At 46.0% G+C, this 26,123-nt stretch overlaps 1 protein-coding gene and 1 long non-coding RNA gene across 9 annotated transcripts; both read left to right on the top strand.

The window, feature by feature from the left end:
* The first annotated feature begins 10,050 nt into the window (after positions 1–10,050).
* LOC119363119 (probable mitochondrial saccharopine dehydrogenase-like oxidoreductase At5g39410) lies at positions 10,051–15,394 on the top strand. Of its 2 annotated transcripts, none has more exons than XM_037628425.1 (2): positions 10,051–10,822; positions 13,053–13,957. In XM_037628425.1, exons 1-2 carry the CDS (start codon positions 10,154–10,156, stop codon positions 13,746–13,748), a joined length of 1,365 nt encoding a protein of 454 aa, XP_037484322.1. In that variant the 5' UTR covers positions 10,051–10,153; the 3' UTR covers positions 13,749–13,957. The 2 variants fall into 2 exon arrangements, with proteins under 2 accessions (XP_037484322.1, XP_037484323.1); XM_037628426.1 differs by lacking the exon at positions 13,053–13,957 and adding an exon at positions 14,411–15,394 and having other exon boundaries at positions 10,073–10,822.
* Positions 15,395–16,660: 1,266 nt separating this feature from the next.
* LOC119363117 lies at positions 16,661–24,326 on the top strand. 7 transcript variants are annotated; one of them, XR_005173781.1, is made up of 11 exons: positions 16,661–16,910; positions 17,007–17,268; positions 19,266–19,507; positions 19,604–19,715; positions 20,206–20,307; positions 20,387–20,523; positions 21,141–21,293; positions 21,399–21,534; positions 22,649–22,830; positions 23,180–23,419; positions 23,996–24,326. It is a non-coding gene; the product is annotated as an uncharacterized LOC119363117 (long non-coding RNA). The 7 variants fall into 7 exon arrangements; XR_005173777.1 differs by having other exon boundaries at positions 19,276–19,507; positions 21,141–21,534; XR_005173780.1 differs by having other exon boundaries at positions 19,266–19,485; positions 19,570–19,715; positions 21,141–21,534.
* Positions 24,327–26,123: the final 1,797 nt, after the last annotated feature.

Raw genomic sequence — 26,123 nt, 5'->3', positions numbered from 1 at the left:
TCAGCCATAGGCTCTATCATGTATGCAATGCTGTGTACCAGACCTGATGTATGCCTTGCTATAAGTTTAGCAGGGAGGTACCAAAGTAATCCAGGAGTGGATCACTGGACAGCGGTCAAGAACATCCTGAAATACCTGAAAAGGACTAAGGATATGTTTCTCATATATGGGGGTGACAAAGAGCTCACCGTAAGAGGTTACGTTGATGCAAGCTTTGACACTGATCCGGACGATTCTAAATCGCAAACCGGATACGTGTTTACATTAAACGGTGGAGCTGTCAGTTGGTGCAGTTCTAAACAAAGCGTCGTAGCGGGATCTACATGTGAAGCGGAGTATATAGCTGCTTCGGAAGCAGCGAACGAAGGAGTCTGGATGAAGGAGTTCATATTCGATCTAGGTGTCATACCTAGTGCATCGGGTCCAATGAAAATCTTTTGTGACAATACTGGTGCAATTGCCTTGGCAAAGGAATCCAGATTTCACAAAAAGACCAAACACATCAAGAGACGCTTCAACTCCATCCGAGATCTAGTCCAGGTGGGAGACATAGAGATTTGCAAGATACATACGGATCTGAATGTTGTAGACCCGTTGACTAAGCCTCTTCCACGAGCAAAACATGATCAGCACCAAGACTCCATGGGTGTTAGGATCATTACAGTGTAATCTAGATTATTGACTCTAGTGCAAGTGGGAGACTGAAGGAAATATGCCCTAGAAGCAATAATAAAGTTATTATTTATTTCCTTATATCATGATAAAGGTTTATTATTCATGCTAGAATTGTATTAACCGGAAACATAATACATGTGTGAATACATAGACAAACAGAGTGTCACTAGTATGCCTCTACTAGACTAGCTCGTTAATCAAAGATGGTTATGTTTCCTAACCATGAACAAAGAGTTGTTATTTGATTAAACGAGGTCACATCATTAGTTGAATGATCTGATTGACATGACCCATTCTATTAGCTTAGCACCCGATCGTTTAGTATGTTGCTATTGCTTTATCCATGACTTATACATGTTCCTATGACTATGAGATTATGCAACTCCCGTTTGCCGGAGGAACACTTTGGGTACTACCAAACGTCACAACGTAACTGGGTGATTATAAAGGAGTACTACAGGTGTCTCCAATGGTAGATGTTGGGTTGGCGTATTTCGAGATTAAGACTTGTCACTCCGATCGTCGGAGAGGTATCTCTGGGCCCTCTCGGTAATGCACATCACTTAAGCCTTGCAAGCATGGCAACTAATGAGTTAGTTGCGGGATGATGGATTACGGAACGAGTAAAGAGACTTGCCGGTAACGAGATTGAACTAAGTATTGGATACTGACGATCGAATCTCGGGCAAGTAACATACCGATGACAAAGGGAACAACGTATGTTGTTATGCGGTCTGACCGATAAAGATCTTCGTAGAATATGTAGGAACCAATATGGGCATCCAGGTCCCGCTATTGGTTATTGACCGGAGACGTGTCTCGGTCATGTCTACATTGTTCTCGAACCGTAGGGTCCGCACGCTTAACGTTACGATGACAGTTATTATGAGTTTATGCATTTTGATGTACCGAAGGTTGTTCGGAGTCCCGGATGTGATCACGGACATGACGAGGAGTCTCGAAATGGTCGAGACGTAAAGATTGATATATTGGAAGCCTATGTTTGGACATCGGAAGTGTTCCGGGTGAAATCGGGATTTTACCGGAATACCGGGAGGGTTACCGGAACCCCCGGGGAGCCAAATGGGCCAACATGGGCCTTGGTGGAAAGGTGAAAGGGCTGCCCCATGGGCTGCGCGCCTCCCCCCCTTTCCCTAGTCCTATTAGGACTAGGGAAGGTGGCCGGCCAACCCCTCTCTCTTTCCCCACTTGGGGAGTCCTATTTGGAATAGGATTGGAGGGGAGTCCTACTCCCGGCGGGAGTAGGACTCCTCCTATGGCTGCCGCACCCCTCCCCCTTTGCCCCTTTATATACGGGGGCAGGGGACACCTCTTGACACACAATTGATCATTGAGATCGTTCCTTAGCCGTGTGCGGTGCCCCCTGCCACCATATTCTACCTCGGCCATATTGTTGCAGTGCTTAGGTGAAGCCCTGCGTCGGTAGTACATCAAGATCGTCACCACGCCGTCGTGCTGACGGAACTCTTCCTCGACGCCTTGCTGGATCGGAGCCCGAGGATCGTCATCGAGCTGAACGTGTGCTAAGAACTCGGAGGTGCCGGAGTAACGGTGCTTGGATCAGTCGGATCGAGAAGAAGACGTACGACTACTTCCTCTACGTTGTGTCAACGCTTCCGTTGCGATCTACAAGGGTACGTAGATCACACTCTACCCTCGTTGCTATGCATCACCATGATCTTGCGTGTGTGTAGGAATTTTTTAAAATTACTACGTTCCCTAACAATACATAGCCTCCACTTCCCATTCGCCTTACGTACTACCACTGGATTGGCCAACCACGTCGGGTGGAGTACTCCCTTGACCAAGCTTGTCGCCTCCAACTTCCTGATCTCCTCGATGATGAACTCTTGTGCTCCAAAGCTGCTTTCTGACCTTCTGCTTGACGGGCCGTGCATGGGGGCAAACATCAAGATGGTGCTCAATCACCTCCCTGGGAACGCCGAGGATGCCGGATGCTTGCCATGCAAACACATCGACATTCGCCCGCAGGAAGGCACGAGCGTGCTTTCCTATTTGCTTTCAAGGGTGGAGCTTATGGTAAAAGCTCCGCCCGTGCCATCCTCCTTGACAGGCACCTTCTTGGTTTCTGGTGGGGCCGCTTTAGACTTCTTGCTCTTGCCAGTAGAGCTCTCTGGCACGTCCTCAGCGGGAACACAACACTCCAAAGAGGCGTGTTTGCCGGAATGAGCGCAGGAACCCTTGTCGGAGCCAGGAGTCTTGCCGGTGGCCGAGGCCTTGCTGGTCTTATTCTCGATGGCGGGAGCAGGTGTCTTGGCGGCGGACACTACAACTGCCTCCTGATAGAGTTGATCGGCGTGGGTGAGCGCATCCCTCTTGTCGCAGCTGACGGTGATGATGCTCATCGGGCTGGGCATCTTCAGCTTGTTGTATGTGTAGCATGACGCCGCCATGAACTTGGCCAGCGCCGGGCAGCCAAGGATCCTGTTATATGGCAACAGGATCTCGGCAACATCGAAAATGATTCTCTCTCTCTCCTGTAGTTTACGTCGCCACCAAACATGACTGGTATCGTGACCTTTCCCTTGGGCTGGCTCCTCCCCGGATTGATCCCTTGGAACGTACCCGTTTCCTCAAGATCTTCGTCAGGGATCTGCAGCCTCTTGATCACGTTGGGCGAGATCAAGTTTAGACTGTCCCCACTGTCAACTAACATCTTCGTCACCTTGAGGTTGCGTATTGTTGGTGACACCAACAACGACAAACACCCGATCGCGGTTGTGCAATCAGGGTGATCCTCGGCGTCGAAAATGATAGGTGTGTGGGACCACCTTAGTGGCTTTTGGGTGTCGACCATCGGTTCCGTTGCATTAATCTCATGCGCCCACTGTTTTAGTTGGCGGTGGGAGGAATGCAACGAGGCACCTCCGTCAACACACATGACCTTTGTCGCCTTCTGAAACTCATGCTCGGTGGAATCATCATCATCATCATGGTCGTCATCCTCCCCTTTCTTGTCGTGGCCTCGGGTAGGCCTCTCTTGTTGCTTCTCCTTGTCGCCGTGACCTCCTCGGCTGCCGTGCTTCTTGTCGGATCCTTCAGCGCCACCTTGGCCCTTCTCCTTGTCTCGTCTCTCATACTCAGCCATTTACTTCTCCATTAGCAGCTCCATTTGGCGGCAATTTTGGAGGTCGTGGCCCTTGGTATGGTGAATATTGCAGTACTGCTTGTCGGAGCCCTCTGACTTGCCGGCGCAAGGCCGGCAGGCGTTGCACCCGGCAATCTCCTTGTCGTGGTCGTCAACCTTGGCCTTCTTGGCGGTGCCGGGGTCGCCAGATTCTTTGACGGCAAGGACAATCTTGCCCTTGCGCTTCCTATTACATCGTCGACCCTTCTTTGCCGGGGCGATGATGTCTTCGTCTTCTGAGTCACTTCCCATGTCGGCATGTTCGCCGGGGTACTTTCTTCCTTCCTCAGCTCGGGAATATCTGTCGGCCAGAACATATAGTTCGGCAACATCTGCAACCTTGTTCATCGCTAGCTCTTCACGCATCTTACGATTGCGCACGTTCTAATGGAACACGCTGATGATAGCGGCGGGATGAACATCGGGGATGTTGTACTGCACGCGGCTGAATCTTTATATGTACTTGCGCAAGCATTCGCCGTCCCTCTGGGGGATCACATGCAAATCGCTTGCCTAGCCAGGAGCTACGTGGCCGCCCGTGAAGGCACCAACAAACTCGTGGCACAGATCGGACCAAGAGGAGATGGAGTCTATCGGCAAATGCATCAACCATGACCTGACGTTGGGCTTGAGTGCCAACGGGAAATAGTTGGCAAGTACCTTGTCGTCCCGTGCTCCGGCGACTTGTGTCACGATGGTGTAAACGCTCAGGAACTTAGACGGATGGGTCTTGCCATCGTACTTCTCCGGAACCTCCAGTTTGAACGTGCGGGTGTTGGGCCACTGAATCTGCCACAGCTCATGGATGAACGCTGGACAAGTTATTGCATAGGGAAAGTCGCCAACATTCCTTAGCGCAGGCCTGTATGCAGTAGGCCCATCACGCCTATCAGATTGGTGACGTGCCTCCCGTCGCCGCTCGATAGTGGTCTGGGCGTCTTCCTTGAGCCGCTCTCGAAGAACTTGATGTTGGTCGCAACGTGCCCATGGGTCAGACAACGCCATGGACACATTGTCACGGGCGTCAACCCGACGGGCTGGCCGCGATGGAGGGGAGTGCACCGTGGTTGCGGTGCCTCCAACCCTTCCACTGTCAATGCGTGCCGGCTCGGTGGCCCGGCACCGCGAGGGACTTGCTTCCTAGTGGCCATCCCTGTTGGCATGGCCAATAAGGCTTTGGATGGCAACCCTCCACTCTTCTTGCTTCTCTAGAGCAGGAGGAAAGTCGAGGAGTAGCTGCGCTCGTGCCAATGCTTCTGCTCGTGTGGGTGGCAGCGACAGGCGCAAGGAATGGGAGGAACTCGGACTTCTAACTATGTTAGAAGGAGTCCCATCACGATTCTGCGCCCGCGCGCCCTTTTCGCCAGCATCATGGCGTGCATGTCAGCCCTGCGCGTCTTGAGAGTGATGTTGAGGGCTTTTGTCGTGGCGACGCCCGGGGTCTTCAACATCACGGCGATGTTCGTCGCACACGAGCTGAGAGGACCGCAGCGCATGCGCTGGCGGGGTTGTCTTCCTGCCCTTGGAGGTCCCCGCGCCACCCGCAGGTAGCGCAGCTCCATCCTTGGGCGTGGCAGCGTGCGGACCATTGTCTCCATTGCGGACGACGCCGCTCGTCTGGCTTCTCCTATCTGGGTGGCGTGGACGATCTTGATCTCCTCCACCACTGGCGTCTGCTACATTGCTCGCCCGTGAGGGCACGGGCAGAGCGGCTCCGTGCGGGCCGACCGCCGCGATCCTCTTCTTCTTCGAAGCCATGGCGATGAAGAAACTTACTGCACTAACTAATAGACCAGATTCTCACAACTAACTCCCCCTACCTGGCACGCCAAAGATGTCGGGGAAACGAACACATATGGGATCACAGGAATCCCTTCTACGTTCGGCGGGGAAAGTAGCTGCATGAAGAGCAGGTCTAGCAGTCAGCACAAAGGGGGGGGGGTTACCTAGGTTCGGGCCGCAAAGATGCATAATACCCTAGTCCTGCTTGTCTGGATATATGTGTTCTTGAGCTTTTGAACTAGCCTGTAGTGCATGCATGGTCCAAAAGTCCGAATCCTCTCTCTGTACGCCCCGGGCCTCCTTTTATACATAAAGGGGTTGCCACAGTGGCACACAGGAGGTGGAAAGCAAGCTACAGTGTATGAGCTTATCACTCGGCACCGTAGGACAAACGCATTTAATGCGTTGCCTACGTGCCCTCATACTTTATCAGGGACGGCAACAGAAGCCATCTTGTCTGTTGCCGCCCCTCCTTGCTCCGACACGCGTCCAGGTTAACGAGGTATGCAGTGCCATGCTGGCTAACTAGTTGCTATGTTGGCGCGATGGTAGAGCCTCCACGAAGATCTGCATGCCGCCACGCAGGCGCCTGCTTAGTTGGCACACTGGACATTGTACTGGAGTGGTGGTGAGGTGGCAAATCCTTGCCGGGCGCGGGCCTGGCTGCGGCCCAGCAATCGTTCCTGGCAAGGCTTGTCGGGGGCCTTGCAGTTGTCCCCGGCAAGGGTCTTGCTGGGGGTGTTCGTCTTCTGGTCCCACATGGACCCGCAGGCTATCAATCTCCGTGAAGATCTGTATGCTATCATGCATGCATTGCTAAATCTTGGTCTTAACATTGTCGATGGTGTCAGAAGTCTCAGCCTCAAGGGTGATGGGCTCGCTGGTGCTGCGTAGGTTGCCCCGGCAAGGGTGTTGCCGGGGGAGGTCCAGCTCGCCCTCTGCTCCTTGTTCCTTGACTTGAGTATCTTCCTTGGTAGTCTTCGTGTTTTATCCTCTGCTACCCTGCCGGGCCCGGCCATAGGCGTGGCTACAACTGCCCGTGCATAAGTAAGGGGTACAAAAGAGCCCATACTTTTGTACACTGACAATGGAGCCTGGGAAAAATGTTCTAAAAATTTAAACCTTTGCCCTAACCATGGTTATGTTGAACATGTCATACTTCAGATCTTTTATCATAGGATTAACGATGGATCAAAAATCTATTCTTGATCTAAAGGCGGGAGGATGTTTCATGTCTCTAACTCTTGAAGAAGGACGAGCACTTATATAAAAGATTATGATTGCTAAAGAGCAGTGGAATATTGAGGAGCCAATGAAGCCAACTGGAAAAATATATCATGTTGAAGACATGGAAGAATTTAAAAAGGTTATTAAAAAGGTAAACTTGTTGAACAAGTTATCAATGAAAAGGTGGATATACTTAGTATCTATCAGCAGGATGACGAACTTCAAGAAACGATGAATAAATTCAAGTTTCACCAAGACAACTTCAACAGACACTTCCGAAGATGCATTCTTCATAATGAGAAGGTTATAGCCTACCTCTCCGAGGAGGTAGAAGGGCTAAGTTATGCAGTGAAGAATCTTGATAAACACTCTCGCATGATAGAAATCCAATGCTCTCAAATTCTGAAACTTAATTTTTAATTCTTGCTCAATTAGATAAATACAACTTTGTTTCTGCTGATGGAGTTGAAACGCGTTGTGGTAAAAGAACGTAGGACCCTAAAGGACTGGAATTGTACAAGAAGGAACAAGAAGAGAGGAGAAGAGAGAGTCAGAACCAAACTCCAGAAAATATAGAACTCCTATTTGGGGAAGAAGAACCAGAGGAGCATGTCCATCAAGATGCACAAAACAATGAAGCAAAATAAGAGGCTGATAAAGAAGTTGATCCCGATACAGAAACGGTAGATGGTGATAATAATGAAGAAGAAGAAGCACCAGAAGATGAAAGAACTAAAGAGACAAGAGTGGAATAGAACACCTTTCCACCTTATCCAACTAGAGGAGAAAGCAGTCAGGCTTAAAAAATAAAGAAAAAGGTGAAGAGAAAAAAGAGATGTAAAACTAAGAAAACCCTACCTTACCTTAAAGTTGTAAGACCACCTTCAAATGATGTACACTACTCTTCCTTTCTTAAAGCTGTTGTTGATCTTAAAGTTTCTTTGCATGTAACTGGTTACTGGAAATTCCTACCTTTGGTAAGTTCATGCACGACATTGTTAACAATAAGAGAAGTTTGAATCTAAAAGAACATGTGGCTACGATAACAGAATACCCCTTTGAAGAGAAGATACCGAAAAATCTAGGAGACCCGGGTATACCTACCTTATCTTGTTCAACTGGCAATCTTGATAGTAGGTAGTATCAGGACTTTTTTAATGCACGAATGCTTAGATGAGGTGCTAAGTGTATTAAAAATCTTATTAATTGTTCTCTTTCAATGCATTGATGCTTAGCTTTTTAGCTAACATTCCTAATTTTTTTGTTTAACAACTAAAATACTTTGTTCCTTAGCTTTTTAATACTGCCATATTGGAGGCAAATTTTTGGGACATGGTGGCACGCGAGGATGATATTCAGGTAGTCCATTGAAGCTTTGAGATGCGTACTTAGTATAGCGATGAATTGAATACGAGGGGATAAGCAATCGTAGAGTTTGCAAATACATGATGTAAATACTTGGAACAGGCCAGAGAACATAATTGGCATTAATGCTGCCCAATGCCAGGGGAGATGTGATAGGATATGTGCCTCGTCTCCACACTCTCTCTCTCTCTCTCTCTCTCTCTCGCCATGTGTGTGTGCGAGTGGAGCAGCGAGTAGAGGAGTGTGAGGGAGTAACACGGGGAGGTAGCACATAGTGAGGAGAGGAGTTGGGTGTTCCCTAGTACTGTCAAGTTCAGTGAGAGATGTTGTCGCTGAAGAAGAAGCTCCTCCTGATGTCGTCTACCCCTTCCATTCATCCTCTTCCGAAGTGACTCTGCTAGTTCATCTCAAGATCCAAGCTCTAGGGGTCATTAGCTGCTCCATGTTGCACTGGCCAGTTAATCATCTCCTAAAACAAGCAGTTATATCTAATAATCTAAATATTGTATATTACCGTCATGTGCATCAATGCTGAAGCAATCCAATTCAAACAAGTTTTTATGCTCAACTAACTATAGTTTCCATTTTAAATGTCAACCATAAAGGAGATTGCATACATTTTCAGTGCAATGGCAGAAATGTTAATTTGCCAACAACATGCATTACACCATTTAATTGGTGGAGTTATTCGCCAGACAATGTTTTGTTCGGTCTAAGGGATCCCAACCAGGCAACGGGTAGCCAAGCAATAAATAACACCCGCTTAGGTGCATTTTCTAAGTCTGGCGTCTGATCTGCTAGGCATAATAAGCCACTCCATGTTCTGTTATGTGAAGCTCTTCTGGGTTGCTACTCCTAGTAGGTTTCAACCGCCCACTGTTAGATATAAACAAATCAAGCCTCAATGTACTTTTGCCTCCTCACACCATGCTAATTGATTCATGTCGTAGAGTAGCTGGTCCTGATTCAAATAGTCTATTTAATCTATATGAGTTACTTTATTTTATTTTATTAGTGAGCATGCTGGACAACGCAATCCAGGATTGGAAGAAAATGTTGTTTGCCATTCATAGTGGGTTATATCTAACTGATGACATCGTCGGTAACTAAGTGATGATTACTACTTAGCACACGTAGGGCGGACCTTAAGAGAAATACTAATTGAATGACAAGCTACATGAGAAGAGCTGGATCATCCTGTAGAACAAATTAGCCTATCTTCACCGTTGTGCACTATGCACAACGCCATAAAAGTTGCTCAAGCACTAGAACGAAAGAAAATGGCTAAGGGAAAGAGGGGGAATGAGAGGGGAGGAGCTATGAGCTGGGATGGGGGTATTTTTTCCAGAGGGAGCTCCACATCTCCATGAGTGAGTTCTAACTAGTAGCCATGTTGCACATGAAACAAAGTCGTAAGAATAGAGAAGCATGATAGGTGAAAGAGGAAACGCAGGATGGTCTGCATGTTGCATTTAAACCGGTGGTGCATGCCGTTAGCCCGCCCGTTGTGTATAGATGAACGACTCTTGTCAGCCTGGTCGGACATGGTCACTTCAAACTGTGAAATGCACATATCCAACAAGTTATATGAATACGACATGCATCACACACAACGAACGGATGTGATACCAGCCTCGCGTGGCATCATGTCCACTCGTAATTCGTCATACTCCTATTGTGACTGATGCTCGAGCAACACCACACCTGCTAGCAAACCAACTGTGCATTGCATGCAAATTGCAAGCAGCGAACAGCCACCTACCTGCAAACTACGCACAACAAAACGCTGCGAGATCAGGCTTGAAAACGTGACGGCGTCCCTCCCACAGCAACGTCAAAAGCGGTCGCACCGAGAAGGAGAGGCCAAAGCCACCTCGCACCAGTCAGTCCAACTCCAACGCGCCGCACCCGAGTGAGAGCCCAAGCCCCTCTTCCATGGCGGCGCCAGTGCCGGGGCCGGAGGTGTTCGACGTCGTCATCTTCGGGGCCTCGGGCTTCACCGGCAAGTACGTCATCCGCGAGGCGCTCAAGTTCCTGCCCCCCAACGCCTCCCCGCTGCGTTCCCTCGCGCTCGCGGGCCGCAGCCGGGACCGCGTCGCCGCCGCGCTACGCTGGGCCGCCGCGCCGGGGCCCGCCCCCGACGTCCCCATCCTCGTCGCCGACGCCTCCGACCCGGCCTCCCTCGCCGCGGTCGCCGCGCGGGCGCGCGTCCTGCTCTCCTGCGCAGGGCCCTTCCGCCTCCACGGCCGCCAGGTGGCCGCGGCCTGCGCCGAGGCGGGGGCCGACTGCCTCGACATCTCCGGCGAGCCCGAGTTCATGGAGCGCGTCGAGGCCGACCTCCACGAGGTCGCCGCCAAGAACGGGTCGCTGATTGTCTCCGCCTGCGGGTTTGACTCCATCCCCGCGGAGCTCGGGTTCCTGTTCAACTCCAGGCAGTGGACGCCGCCCTCCGCGCCGGTGAGCGTGGTCGCCTACGTCAACCTGGAGTCAGACAGGAAGATCGTCGGGAACTTCGGCACGTTTCAGTCGGCCGTTCTCGGCGTGGCCAACGCCAGCGAGCTGCAGGCGCTGCGCCGATCCAGGCCAAGGCCGGCGAAGCCCAGGGTGAGTTACTAAAATTCTCGCATTGTAGTTTCGGAATTGATTTACTTATTTCATCACAGCAATCTGCTTGGACGGTAGTGATTCATGAGGCTGAGGCTGAGGGGATTAACAGTACGCCGTCATAGGGATGAAACTAGGACAAATCTAGACGTGCTCTAGTAGTCTAGTTAGTGCACATCTAAGTGACTATCAACATAAAAAGAGAAGGAAAAAGAAAAGAGAAAATACCCGCACGAATCTCTGCGTACAATCAATGACATATAACTTAGATGTGCAAAACTTAGATGGCACATCTAGATGTGCTTTAGCAAACCCATAGAAACTAATACATTCAGTTAGAAGGAGGATTTATGTCTTTCCTTATCCTTGACTTTCATGATAAGCGCACATACCATAACACTGCTAATTGACAGCTTTGTTAGGCCAGATCCCTGATCCTTGCCTTTGCACCTACGAAAATCCTATTTCTACATAAGACTTTTACGAAAACTGTACGTACTAGTTCTTTTTGAATTGCAAGTACCCCATGGTTATAGCTAGCCATCGGCAGATTGAACCAGAACGTAATGTTTTTTGTAGAATCTGTAAATAGCATTGCTCTGTTAGTTATCATAAAACTGGCACTTTCTTTATTATAAAATCCAGTTATCTGTCTCAGAACATTTGGATTTTCTTTCTAAGTGCCAATTTTGGACCACCTACAAAGATGTACTCCCTCCGTCCCAAAATAAGTTGTACCAAGTCCGCGACACTTATTTTGGGATGGAGGAAGTATGTACTATGTGTGCTGGTATAGTGTACTACTAGCACTAGAAAATACAATCTAAAAGTTATTGATGCAGGTCGAGATACGACGGAATATGTGTGGCATAGTTTCTTATTATATACTCCCTCCGTCGAAAATACTTGTCATCAAAATGGACAAAAAGGGATGTATCTAGAACTAAAATACATCTAGATACATCCCCTTTTATTCATTTTGATGACAAGTATTTCCGGACGGAGGGAGTAACTAAGAAGGCGGACGGTTATAGCTAGATAGAGACTTACAGACGATAGGGAGGACACAAATCTAGTTGCTTGTCTTCTATCATTAAGAATGAATATACACTACTGCTAATGCCTGTGCTATGTATGGTCTAGGGGCACTTGTGGTCGTGGACAACCTGGTATTGTTAGTTTTGCCTTTTTATTTTCTTGCAAGAAAACTATTGCCTACTCCTGACCGTCGCCTTACTGCTGATGTCTGGGTTATATATGGTGTTTGCGTACTTGTGTACAACCTGGTATAGTTCTGTTTCTTTATTGTCTTAGAAATAATAGATTGCTTACGCCTGATCATCACCTTTGTTTGAAGGCGTCAAAATTTTATATGTAGTTCTTTTGTTCGGCCGTGTATGTTGTGCTAACTGGCTGCTCCAATAAGGACTATAAAATCAAGCTGACATATACTCCCTCCGTTCCTAAATATAAGTCTTTCTAGAGAGTTCACTATGAACTACATACGGATGTATATAGATGCATTTTAGAATGTGGATTCACTCATTTTGCTCCGAATGTGGTCCATAGTGTAATTTCTCCAAAGACATATTTAGGAACAGAGGGAGTATCATGGACCAACTACTAGCTACTGAATAATTCTTAAGCTCAGATTAACATTGGTCTTCTCACATATGAATGGTGTCTGCCATGCCTTTTGTTGTGTAAATGTATGTGCTACACTGCTACTTCATGAAGAATGGGTATTTCTAATGGCTAATATTACCCCTTTGCCATTTTGTTGGTAGTAATTCACTCCACATTTGCCTTGCTTGCCCTTAATAATGGATTCATTCTTTCATTTGGGGCCCGTTTGGATTGGATGTAAATTTTGTGTGGTTGATCTAAATACCGATGCCCACACAAATTTTTGTGTGGCTGAATGTTTTATAAAGACAAAGCAAAATGGGTTGGCTTCGGCAATGCCACAATCTGAATTCAACTTAGGCCCATTATTTCTAGCTGCCCCCATCTTTGTTGTGATAGATTGGACATGTCATATAGAATATTCAATATTCTTAAATGTTTTGTAGCAAGTCATAGTGTAAAGATCCTAGCGAAAATGTCTACCACATTTGTTATAGCTTTTGAATCTGTGAATCCAATGTGTGATGAATTGGCGAAACTATGATGGAATCAAATTTTTATTGGAGAATGATCATTTGATGCCAAGGTTTCTCCTTCTGGGTAGATTCCGGGGCCTGCACCTCCCAAAGGATCACTGATCGAGCATGACAAGGCATTAGGATTGTGGGTGGTGAAGTTACCTTCTGCTGACACAGTGGTTGTGAAGAGAACCCTAGCAAAAGTGACAGAGCATCCTGAGGGCCTTCCTGGTGTGGATGAAACCTCAGAATTTGTGGACTGCAGGAAGGAATTCTGGTCCTCTATCAAACCTGCACATTTTGGTGTGAAGATCGGCACCCGTTCCATCCTGGGCCTTGTGCGGTGGCTGTGTACTGGACTTTTCATCGGCATCCTTGGGGGTTTCTCCCTGGGTAGGTCTCTCTTGCTAAAATTCCCCGAGTTCTTCTCCCTTGGGTTGTGTAGAAAGACTGGACCAACAGAAGACGAGGTGAACAACGCCTCGTTCAAACTGTGGTTCGTCGGCCATGGGTACAACGATTTGGCCCGTGCATCAGAGCGTGGAACCAAGCCAGACATGGAGGTGGTCACCAGAGTTTCAGGGCCAGAGATCGGGTACATCACCACTCCGATCGTCGTCGTCCAGTGCGCCCTCGTCCTGCTGAGGCAGCGAGCCAATCTGCCGAAAGGCGGGGTGTACACGCCGGGCGTCATGTTCGGCCCCACAGATCTCCAGAAGCGTCTCGAGGAGAACGGAGTGTCGTTTGACCTCATCTCCACAAGGACCCTCCCTTCAGATTAACAAAAAGGCTTGTGCTTCCTGAACCTGATCTGTGGTGTTCTTGGACAATCAGTCTGCTTTCTTTCATCATTAAACCAGCTATCACCTGAGTGTCGTATGTGAAATAAGACAAGACAGTATTACTACCGCGCCTGAAAGAAAGAATAGGATGTGCTTGTGTAATGTGAATCGTATGGGTAAAATATATCACAAGTGTCTATGAAATCCCATTGTTCGCTTTCCTCTTCCTTGTGTTAGCGGCAAGGTTCTCCCCCACCCCCATCATCAGAAGCTGCCCTGACCTTTCTTGTGATATAATCTTCAATATTGTTAAATGTTTTATACTCCCTCGGTTCCTAAATATTTGTCTTTTTAGAGATTTCAAATGGACTACCACATACGGATGTACATAGACATATTTTAGAGTGTAGATTCACTCATTTTGCTTCGTATGTAGTCACTTGTTGAAATCTCTAGAAAGACAAATATTTAGGAATGGAGGGAGTAGTAACTAGTAAGTCGTGGAATAAAGATCCTAGCGAATATGTCCACCACATTTGTTATAGCCTTTGAATCCCTGAATCCAATGCCTGCGATGATGAGTTGGTGAAATTATGATGGAATCATTCTTTTATTGTATAATGATCACATTTGATGCTAAGGTTTCTTCTCCCTTTGTGCAGATTCCGGGGCCTCCGCCTCCCAAAGGATCACTGATTGAGCATGACAAGGCACTAGGACTGTGGGTGATGAAGCTACCTTCTGCCGACACAGTGGTTGTGAAGAGAACCCTAGCAAAAGTGACAGAGCATCCCGAGGGCCTTCCTGGTGCGGACGAAACCCCAGAATTTGCGGAGCATAGGAAGGAATTCTGGTCCTCTATCAAACCTGCACATTTCGGTGTGAAGATCAGCAGCCGTTCGATCCTGGGCCTTTTCTTGTGGCTGTGCACTGGACTTTTCATCGGCATCCTGGGGGGTTTCTCCTTCGGCAGGTCCCTCTTGCTGAAATTCCCTGAGTTCTTCTCCATCGGGCTGTTCAGGAAGACCGGGCCAACAGAAGAGGAGGTCTGCAGCGCCTTGTTCAAAATGTGGTTCATCGGCCGCGGGTACAGCGACTCGGCCCGCGCATCAGAGCGTGGAAGCAAGCCAGACAAGGAGATCGTGACCAGAGTTTCGGGGCCTGAGATCGGGTACATCACCACCCCGATCGTCCTCGTCCAGTGTGCCCTCGTCCTGCTGAGCCAGCGGGCCAATCTGCCGAAGGGCGGGGTCTACACGCCGGGCGCCGTCTTCGGCCCCACAGATCTCCAGAAGCGCCTCGAGGAGAATGGGCTGTCGTTCGAGCTCATATCTACGAAGACCCTCCCTTGAGATTAACAGGCTCGTGCTTCCTACACCTGATCTCATCGTTAAACCAGCTATCTGCCGCTGCTTCTCTACCACCTGTCACCTGAGTGTCTAGCAGGCTCAATGGCCTTATACTACGTATTTGTGAAGAAACAGTGTCCTGTATGCTGTGTTTATGTGAAGTAAACCGTACTACTACTGTTATTACTAGCGCGCATGAATGAAAGAAAGAATAGGATGTGGTCGTGTAATGTGAATCGTATGGGTGAAACATACGTATAATAAGCGTGTAGTCCCTGAAGGGAAGAAATGTTGTGACGTTAGTTCAAGATTGATGTGGAACCTGCATGTCTATCTCATCCTGTTTGCGCTGTCTGCTGGAATTCTGGAACCGGCATTCTCACAGCATGGTCAGATTTGCAGTCCAATGTTTGATCCAAGGGCGATGGCTTACCGTGGGATGAGTATCGGACGACACATTTGTCCTGTAGCAGTTCTAGGAAACTTATCTCATCTGTGTGTAGGTGGGTCGATCGAGCCAACACGCGCGAGCGGCGCCTTCCTGCCCGCCCACACGCGCTCGGCAGCAGCCTTCCTAGACCGGAGGAAAGCAAAACGGAAAGGTTTTGGTTGGGTACTTGCGAGGAGGAAGCCAACAGCGGCGCGCCGGGCAGTGAGACAGCGGCGACTCACCTCACCAGACCAGCCGTGCACGCCTCGCCTTATCCCGTTCCAGTAGTGCAGTGTCCCCTACGGATCCGATACGGGACGACGCCATGATGGAAGACGTTCGCGTCGCGTTTTGGATCATGATGATCCGTGAGCTTTCTGTTGAGACCGCGCTTTTGCCCTGCCCCCCATGGCCATGGATTGAGCACCGACCCACGCGCTTTACCAACGGCTTTGTAAAAGACTTGGACGGTGTGTTTCCATGCTAGTACCATGTGCATCGCAAAACAGCCGTCCATCGCAATCTTTGACCGCTTGCCGCCTTTGGTCTCCATGAACAGCGGCCATGGTGGACCGTGGACTCATGGTCCAAGACAGCGACCGCCCGATCGCACCAGGCCAAACAAAACCAGGAGGTTGTTGCGCACGCACACGGTCAAGTTGCTTTGCCACTACACAACTCCATGTGTATTATATCGGTTTTTGCTATTTATTGGGTACCTGAATTTTTTTGTTGCGTTAGTCACTTTTTTCTTCTTCTTTTTTTCTTCCCGAGCGCGCAAGATGGGGAGGCCGCACCTCACCGGAGAACCAACCACACTATCTATTTTAGGGGAAGCTATAGCTTCGTTTTCTAGGTGGAAGCAACAATCCTATTATCCAGAAATAAGAGAAGGATGGATGTACAAGCCTCCTCAGAGATCAGCGACTCTCGGCCGTCGGATCGATTTGCTTGATGCATTTCTGGGCTTCGGATCAAGATTTGGATGAACCCGGGCCGTCGGATCCGAGATGAACACTGCTGGAATGAATAGTAATGGCAGCAAAATGTAAATACCGTGCCCCCACCGGGGTATTTTGGTCATTCTGCGTACAGGCGTATAAAAACCAACACCTCCCGTGGACAGCTCCTCCCGCACTCGTGCAGCATCCCGATCCTTTTCCTCGCGTAGCTCCCTCTCCTTCCCATCCCAACCCTAGCCGCCGCTACCTAGCAGGCCCTGCGGCCGCCGCCGCGCTACCCTCCTTTCCTCCCCGTTCCTCTCCAGCCGCCGAGCTCGCCGCCACCGCTGCACTCCGGCCAGATCCGCTCCTCACGGCTGCGAGCACTCGCGCGCGACCCCTCCCCGTGGCTAGGGTTTCGGCCGCCTCCAACTCCGGCGAGGTGAGCTCTCCTCTTTCCTCGATTCATGCCCTCTCCTCTCCCCTTCTTCCGTCTCTCCCCGCCCCACTCGCTTATTTCTTCGATTCGGTGCTGCAGCCACCATCCTCCCATGGACGAGGACGACCACCACGGCCCGCACATGGTCGAGCTCGCCGTCGTCTGCTCCGGTGCGGTGCTGGGCCAACGACCTCCGCTTCTCTTCTCCATGGACAAACTTCAAAAGGCAACAGCAAGCCATATCAAGGGAGGGGATTGAAGTCACCCCACTTCAAATCCATGGGCGCCATCCACAAGAACCGGACATCTTGGCACTGTTGTTGGCGGAGGGCGACGTAGATTTGCGAGCCTTGTGGCGCAGGTAAAAATTCCTCACTCCTTTTTCTCTTTTCGTGTCTTCTTATTTCCCATGAGAATATGAGTATTTGCTGCTCCATCCCTTAATTTGGGAGAGAGATAGCTAGAACTTGTTGAAGTGAGCATATGAATATTTGCTGCCCCATCCCTCAATTTGGGAGAGAGATAGCTAGAACTTGATGAAGTGAATTATAAAGAGTAAATTGCTACAAGAGGGGAGATATAGGCGCCTTGTTCTGAACCCAGGGAATTATCTAGAGTCCCATTCAAATTCCCAGGCATGTAACTCAATGATTCAACTCCAACTATATGGTACTATAGTCCCTTCTTTAGGTGATCTTCGGCTAGCTGCATGTTGGGATATCACTGCCTCCTAACGAGCTCCAGGCTTTAGTGTTTTATTTTGATGGACCAATGTGCATCTTCTCCGAGATAGAAAATTAGGGGGAGTGATAGCTCTTGGATAGTATAGCCATTATGATAGAATAATAAATAAAAATGTCGGTTAATGGCTTATTGCACTAGTCTTAATAATAGAATTTCAGCATTGTAAGAACACCCAAACATGCTCGTGGAAACACCCAAACATTCATATGAACAAGTACATTGGAATTGTTTATCTCAGTGCATCAGAATTGTTTCTTTGGTGCTGACCCTATATGAAAATATTGGATTGTGTAAATACTGCATCACATAGTTTTTTTGTCGATAAACATTTTTTGATGTATAAGCACTACCAAATCAGATTTTGCCAGACTAAGAAATCTACTGCTCGCTCCAGTTTGGTTGTAGTTCTGGATCAGGCTTTTAATTGTTTCCTATTGCTTGTTATTTAATTGTTTTCGTATCTGGGCTACTAAAATTAGTCTACTTAAATTGTCTACTTAATTATTACAGGCCATTGCCTGAGTCCAGGAAAATTATGTAGGAAATTCCATGCAGACATGCTAAGCAGAAAGTGAATCTTTCTGTTGCAACTTTGTTTGCAAGTAATGATAGAGAATTGTTGTGCTGCAGAATGAAACAAATTTTTGTAAGCAATCTGCTATGCATAGGGTGCTTCTGCTCTATCCCAACATGAACAGAAACTTCACCCTCTCCTTGAACCTCCCCCTCTCATTACAAAATTGAAAAATTGGTCCATACAAAGAAGTGATCACCACGTTGAGCCATGACAAATAGCTAAAATCAATCTAAATCATGAAATGGTATATTTTTTGATATCCTTGAAGTCCCCGAGGATCAGATTTGGTATCACATATATTTTGTGTGTCATCATTTATCAGTTCAAAAATTTTAAAATCGTGTCTAATCAGAGCTGAGTACAAGCTAGCAATCTCAAGGATAGATGCCATTCTAGGTTTTGTTGCCATTTTCAGGTTTGAAGCAGTGTTCAAGAAAGCGTTTTTAAGCAACGCTTAAGCGCGATTAAGCGCTGAGCGATGGCAAAGCGCTTCGCTTTTGTCCTAAGCGGTAGATTAAGCATTTTTTATTTAAATTTGACCAAAATTTGGCAATTTTTGTACTACTTCTGTTGGTCTGCTTGTGCAATAATGGCAATATGCTATTTATCTTATTACTAGGCTATGTTCAAGAACTATTTCCTTCATATTTTGGCAAAATTCTGTCCACATGATATCTGTTAGGTTACGTCTATTTGAACTGAACTGCATTTTAGTTGTTATTTTGCTTGCTATGCGAACCTGATATGTATTTGCTATTGTGTGAACTGTATTTCAGATGCTACTTCAATTACCCATGTGCCAAGCTTCCTATTTTCATGTGTATATCATTCAAAATCTGTCAAATTCTAGCCAATTTCAAAAAACGCTTAAGTGCGATTAAGCTGCGCTTAAGCGCTCATTGCTCTAAGCTGTGGCCTTCCGCTTCGCTTACGCTTTCCGCTTTCTTGAACATTGGTTTGAAGTAGAATCAACACATTGCCGGTTGCTTTTGTATATGCCATGTTCTGTTTCTTGGTTTTTACTTTCTGCTTGATAGCTTGTTTCAGTTTGGACGGGGCCTCGACGCGCTCATCTCGGTATCCTCGCCCCGGGTCTTCATCTTCCCCATCTCCGTCGTGGCGACGCGGGGCGAGGGCGACGAGGGCAGTGCCGGGTTTGACGCCGGACGGGGCGGCAGGGGATGAGGGCAGCACCGTGTTCGACGCCGGGCTTAAGTACCTCGAGGCCGTCAACGACAACGTGCTCGTGTATCCTAGGTTCATCACGGATCCTTTCACGGTTAGTGCCTCCCTCTATTTTCACCCGATTTGAGACTTCTTTTTGCTTGGATTTTGCAACAGTTGTTTACTGTCAGAAGAATCACATGACGGGCAGATTTCACTAGACACGATTCTCCGGCGGGTAGCTGCACACAACCACAGGAGGAGGTGGTGTTGTGGAAGAATACGGCCTGGGCAAAGCCATACTCTTGCATCTCTTTCAACTGGTAAGATGTTGCCTTCTCTCTCAATCCTTTTGTCGATTATTAAGTTCAAATTTCCATTGTTGTAATTTAAATGCCTCTGAATCTGACGAGCAATGCTAGGAAAGTGAGTCAATAATTCATAGAATTATTCCCCAAACATATGCTTGATTAGCGTACTACAGCTAGAAGAACAGAAGAAAAATTGTTCGGGGCAAGTGGTTTGATTGCTTGCTTGTGTAAAAAACATGCGGATGCATATGGCTGTTGCCTTTCCTGTGTGCCTACAGCTGCTGGTAGTAGCAGTGTAGCCTCCCTCCCTCCCTCCCTCTCTCTCTCTCTTGTGTGTGTGGGTGTGTGTGTGTGTTCAAATTTGCTGTTCATATGCCCAGGACTCTGCTTTTTGATATAATACTGAGATTCAAGTTGTGGTTTCCTACTTTATCTACATGATATGTGATTTGCACTGCATCAAATTGAGGGAGTCTTAATATTGTTTTTGTTGTTGGTGCAGGTATGACATGGACATTTGTATGATGGTGGACAGGCACCTTAACGGAAGTGACTTATTGAGCCTCGCTGTCACCTGCCGTTGGTTTCTCCGGCTCCTCATGAGGTTTCCTGCGTTGTTAATCAAATATTCTGATTATTTGTTTTGTTTGATAGTTCACCAAATACCCAAATTGTAATTTCAGGAGCCATTTATTTTCTTGTGATAATATAGTTGATCTACAAGCCGCAAGCAAAATTGTTGTTAAAAAACTTATCTAAAGGCCAACATGAATCATTAAGACTGTCAATTGAGACTGGGCCATACCTTTTCCAGGTCAAGGTATGTATTTACAGTACATGATACATTTTTGCTTTCATCAAAATGAGGATACTGTGACTCTTTGTGTGCGTGCGTGCTTGCCGGAGGTGTTAAATCAGTTAGATCTGCCTTGCCTTGCCTTGCCGGAGGTGCCCGGAAGAGATTCCCTGAGCATGATGAGGTTTTAGGCTCAAGACAATGTAGATTCATTCTTGCTTTAATTATGAATATACTTCGACTTATAGGGAGCTTGCTCGCTCTTCAGTTCTTTTAGCTACGATCGTGGTCCGGTCTGTAGTTCCTGTCTGCAATCCCTAAAAAAATTATCCAAACGAGTGGTGCAACGCAATACACCTTATATTTCGGACTTTTTCTCAAAAATCTATACACCTTATATCAAGGAACGGAGGGAGTATATTATGATCATGCTATCTCTGCTTGTGTTAAAGGAGCCCTTAATGATACTTAGCTCTAAATTTTATATACTACTTGCTCTTCAACAACTGTATATACTATGAACGGTCTGGTCTTGTTTTGTTCATAGCTTGCTTCACGATAGAGTTGAATTATTTCTGAAAAAAGGTTATTCCATGTAACACCTTGGGTTTCCAGTTTTGTTGATGGTAGTGATTGTGCAGGCACTTTGGTACCTAAGAGCAAAGAGGAGGGTGAGAAGGTGAGAAGAAATGAAAGAGGAAGAAGAGGAACAAGAAGAGCAAGGAAGACGTTGCCTGGGTCGATCGGCTGGAAGATTGAAGGTGTTGCAGAGCCTGCTACCCAATTCCAACAAGGTCACTCCATTTTTCCTTCTTTCTTTGTCGCTGAATTTGGTGCTCCTGCGTTTATGTTTGTGATGAAATTAATGGGTTCATGTTTGCATTGGTCTGCGGGGTTAGGCATCAATTCTTGATGGGGCCGTTGAGTATCAGAAGCAACTGCATCTCCAAGTATAGGTCATTAAGCATGCCTGGATTCATTTGGATGATGATCTCAGTTTGAGGGAGATATCGGTCTCATCGATGACACATGCAAGTAAAATCTCTATGATCAGGGGTCCAGTTGGGTCCAGTGCTTAGTTAATTTCTCAAGATATTAATGCATTTTTGCATTCTGGGGTTACAATGGCGAGTAATAAACAAGACAGACCATGCAGATATGAACTTTGTATTCTGGGATTGTGCTAAATTTCATGCTTCTGACTCCAGAAATGCATTTTTTTCATGTACCTTCCATTTAGCTAGAAACTTGGGATAACAAAGGGAACTTTCTCACTTTTTCCGCTCTTCTCAGATTTTAGATTGGGCATATAGACATGTGTGTCACAGATTGAATTTGAATTCGAGTATAAGATTAAAATGGGGAATAGATCATTGTGCCATGTTCAAAATTAGAACTATAGGGAAGAAGGAAAATTATCAATTAGGATGTTGTGTTGTTTCTGTGTAAATATATGCCATGCTAACTTGATGGTTAATATAGGTGTGTAGGATAATGTCACATTTCCGTTGCAACCAATAACTTTCTCAGATTTGATCAGTTCTGTGAATCAGTTCAACTACCAAAGCAACCACTAGCATCATTTTTATCGAAATTTGTTTTCGTTTACTCAACTTCCTATTCGTTCCTTTTGTATGCTGAACTGAAAGTAGAACTGGTTAAGCACAAGGGCTTGAATTGGTTGAATACATATGAACCATATCATAGGAAGAGATGTTGTGCTAGCTTTAGACAATGCACATTGTTCAGTTCATATATGGTTCCAACAGTTAAATTCCATATCACATGTTTGTCCAAGGCAAAAAATATTAGTAATACCACATGTATACAGTTGTTGTTTATTCACATGTTTCCGCTTCCATTTTCTTGCCAGCAAGCAACACTGACCTCACACGTCTACTACTCGTTGCATTTGCTATATTGATTTACATTAAAAAAATGGCTATCATGTATGTGAAGCTTTCTTCTGCTATAAAGGGCTCTCTAGGCTTAATATCTTTATAGGATAATTGAGTTATTGAATCTAAAGGCATATAATCAGTTCCCAACTGATGTATATATATATACATTTTTTTCATCCTCAAAATAATGTCACTTACATGCCTTGTCCTACATTTCTGATGTTGCTGAGGAGGTTCAGTTCTTGCAGGCGGGGTAAAACTTGAGTTTTTACCATTTGTCAGAGCGGAGGTTTTTCTGGGGTTGTGCATGTCGAGCCTGTTTGGCTGTTTATGAGCAGGCTACACTATAGTCGATCAAGCCCTTGCAAGATAGTAATGCATTTTTGCATTCTAGGTTACAATGGCGATAATAAACAAGACGACCATGCAGGTATGAACTTTGTATTCTGGGATTGTGCTAAATTTCATGCTTCTGACTCCAGCAATGCATATTTTTTTCATGTACCTTCCATTTAGCTAGAAACTTGGGATAACCGAGGGAACTTCCTCACTTTTTCCGCTCTTCTCAGATTTTAGATTGGGCGTATAGACATGCGTGTCACAGATAGAATTTGAATTCGAGTATAAGATTAAAATGGGGAATAAATCATTGTGCCATGTTCAAAATTAGAACTATAAGGAAGAAGGAAAATTATCAATTAGGATGTTGTGTTGTTTCTATGTAAATATATGCCATGCTAACTTGATGGTTAATATAGATTTTGTATGGTTTGTCTCAGATCTGATAGAGAAGAGACCCACCCCGGTGACCTCCTACAACCATGGTCGATGGCAGCCCTAGCAACGTGACTCGCGGTCACAGGAGAGAAGGATCTCCGTACCCTACCAAGCTCGCTGGAGACGGATCCATAGGAGCACAACCAGCAGCTCAAGTAGTTTTACCCGCGCAACCATCCTGCTAATTTGCTGGACCTGAAGAATACCGACGAGTCGACGGACACAGGACGTTCCTGCAGGCTGTATGTTCTTGTTCTGTTTCTCACTGTCTTCTATTCCTAATTCAATTGCTGTGTAGACTGTATGGTTTGATCATTCACCTGAAGTGACTTTGTTGCACTTTTGATGATTTTTTCTGTATCTGAACTTTTGAATTTTGTACGAATGTGAAAGTCTTGCAACCAAAATAAAAGTACAGGGATCGTGTGCAATTCACATGTTGTGTTGTCTTTTGCCGTGAACAACTAGAGTTAGTTGTCGCTTATTTGTTGTTTGGGCACGACAATATTTGAGGACGACCATTATGTTGGCTGGCGTCCGCTGTGGTAACCATCGGAACAATTTTTCAATCTGGGGAATTTGGGAAGAGATGTCTTAGTTAGATATCAACTGCAAAAACGGTATGTTGTCAGTGTACATTCACTGTATCTATAGGACCATGCTGTTGTGAATCATGTATTAAACGAGGCGTACAGTTCACACATAGATATTATTTTATTTTAGAGTAATACAGAATTCTTGCTAACAAGTAGTGGGGATTTTGGTCATTGCTCGTATTACTAAATCCTTATTGATCGATGCAACTTTGTTGATTGTAGATGTCCTCCGAGCCTCGTGAAATCATGAGGACAGAAGCTTCCGTGCCTACTTCAACTCTGCAGGACCAATGAAGCTTGAAGTTTACAAGTTGGGGGATGCCAGTGATACTGATCTTGCACGCTGCTTGCTGCTGTCTACTTGATGTTTTTAAATTTAAGTCAAATTAAGCGTCATGTGTCGTTAAACTTTAGTTATGTCCAGTCTTGCGATTTTGGTTCGTGTGCCTGTGTGCTAAACTACTGTTGGATCTTGGATGCTATGTTTTGACTCAAGATATGATTATGTACAATCTATCTATTGTTAAGAAACGATGAGCAATCAGGTTTGTTTTGATAAAAGGAAACTATAGACTATTTTTTTAGGCGAGGAAAATGGAGACTTCTCACTGTGCTGCCAGGAGCGGCGGTGCAACAAGAGCGGTGGTGCAACAATGGTGTTGCACGAGATTGAACCAAAGGAAGCTGATCATCACTGTTCTGAAAGGCATTTCTTCTTTTCACCTTCGCTGCTTGCTAATAGAAATTATTTGTCTTTGCTATCAGGTCCAGGGGACAAAATTGTTGATTTCTTTTGCATACTCAGATTTTCCCTTCCGCCGGCGAGTTTATCCTTAGCCCTATTCCCCTCTCTCTTTGTGTGTATGTTTGATATGTTATGTATTCTAATTAAGTTTAGTTTTATTGATCTAAATTATTTCCATGTCCATGGAATATACATTCTCTGCAAATTTAGTTTGGCCTTTTTCTTTTGAATATTTTTAATCCTACTGAGATTTGTTTGAGGCCATATAGGACAGGCTGCAAAGGACAGCTTTTGCTGAGATTTGGCTCATGCTATTTAATCATATTGCTTGTATAGTTGCTGAAGATGCCATCTTCTGTACCATGACTAAATGACTGATGACATGTCACCCTTTTGTTGTTCATGTTGTTTACTAATGTTTTCAAAAATCATTTTATACATGTTCATATTTCATACTGGTGAGTACTAATCATAACATTACTGATCAGGTAATCTAAACCATCCAAAAACTGCAATCTGCATCATTTTTTATCACATGTAGTATACAATGCTGGACATCTTAATAATCCAACTGCGCATTCAAAGTATTGTATGAATAAATCGAAAAGAAGTGCTGGATCTTGGAGAATGATATTACAAGATCTTTTTGTTTGGTCAATCAGAACACACCAAGTAATTTGTGGTGTGCTTCAATTTGTATTTCAATATTTGAATACTCACGGCATGCATCCATGGTTCGACCCTACTTTTTGCGCCATCGGTGCAATGGCACTTACAACAAAATCAGACCCCTCCTATTCTGAATCATTTTATTATCTTCTCACATGATGTATAGACGATTACTCATACTACCTTCTTCTTTGTCATCAGCCTACGGTGATGAAAAAAATCAAAATCCCAACAAAAGTGTTGTTCGATGCCATGATTCAACAACTAGGCCTCCCAACTGCAATCTACTCAACACATGAAGTAGGAGCAGTTGGTATAGACGCAACTATTCACTTCTATCCCTCCAAGCATCAGCTCGACAACAATCTTCCAAGACAATCAATATCAATCCATGTATCCAACAACCTAGAAGATGCTGAAGACCAACTAGCAAACGAAGCTCTCAAGTACATGAAGAGCATCCACAATAAAGTGCTGCAGGACATAAGCTACGACAAGATGCAGCTACTCCAACAAAAGTGTGAAACTCTTGAGCATCAACAGAAAGAAAAGGAAAACCTAATAGACTCTTTTAGCAACAGCTGGAGACATAGCCTCAGGGAGATCACATGACAGCAAAGGAGCTTTACCGTATAATAGATAGCAACTTCACGGCTGGATCAACATCCAAAGACAATGATCTGAATCATATATTGCCGCAAGTAAGATATGTTGCTGATCGTCTCACTGATATAGCCATGCAATCAGAGTATGAACTCCAACAAACAAACAAGTACTACTGGAGCCTGGATGATGATGTTGAAAGAATTTCTGTTATGAACAATGCAAACATTCAACCCCAGCCACTACAAACAATTGCAGCACCGATGGTCCACCAAGCATAAAGCCCATGAGATGAATCTCTCACTGTCTACCTTCCTTCCTAATAGCATTGTA

This window comes from Triticum dicoccoides, chromosome 2B (genome assembly GCF_002162155.2).
Source record: "Triticum dicoccoides isolate Atlit2015 ecotype Zavitan chromosome 2B, WEW_v2.0, whole genome shotgun sequence".
NCBI lineage: Eukaryota > Viridiplantae > Streptophyta > Magnoliopsida > Poales > Poaceae > Triticum > Triticum dicoccoides.
Note: the sequence above shows the minus strand (reverse complement) of the source record. Positions and strands in the feature narration are given on the sequence as shown.

What these genes read in the sequence shown, in the direction of transcription:
- LOC119363119 (XM_037628425.1), top strand. Translation starts at nt 10,154, where the DNA reads ATGGCGGCGCCAGTGCCGGGGCCGGAGGTGTTCGACGTCGTCATCTTC. An exon ending in CAAGGCCGGCGAAGCCCAGG is followed by an intron (nt 10,823 to 13,052) that starts GTGAGTTACTAA and finishes CCTTCTGGGTAG; the next exon opens with ATTCCGGGGCCTGCACCTCC.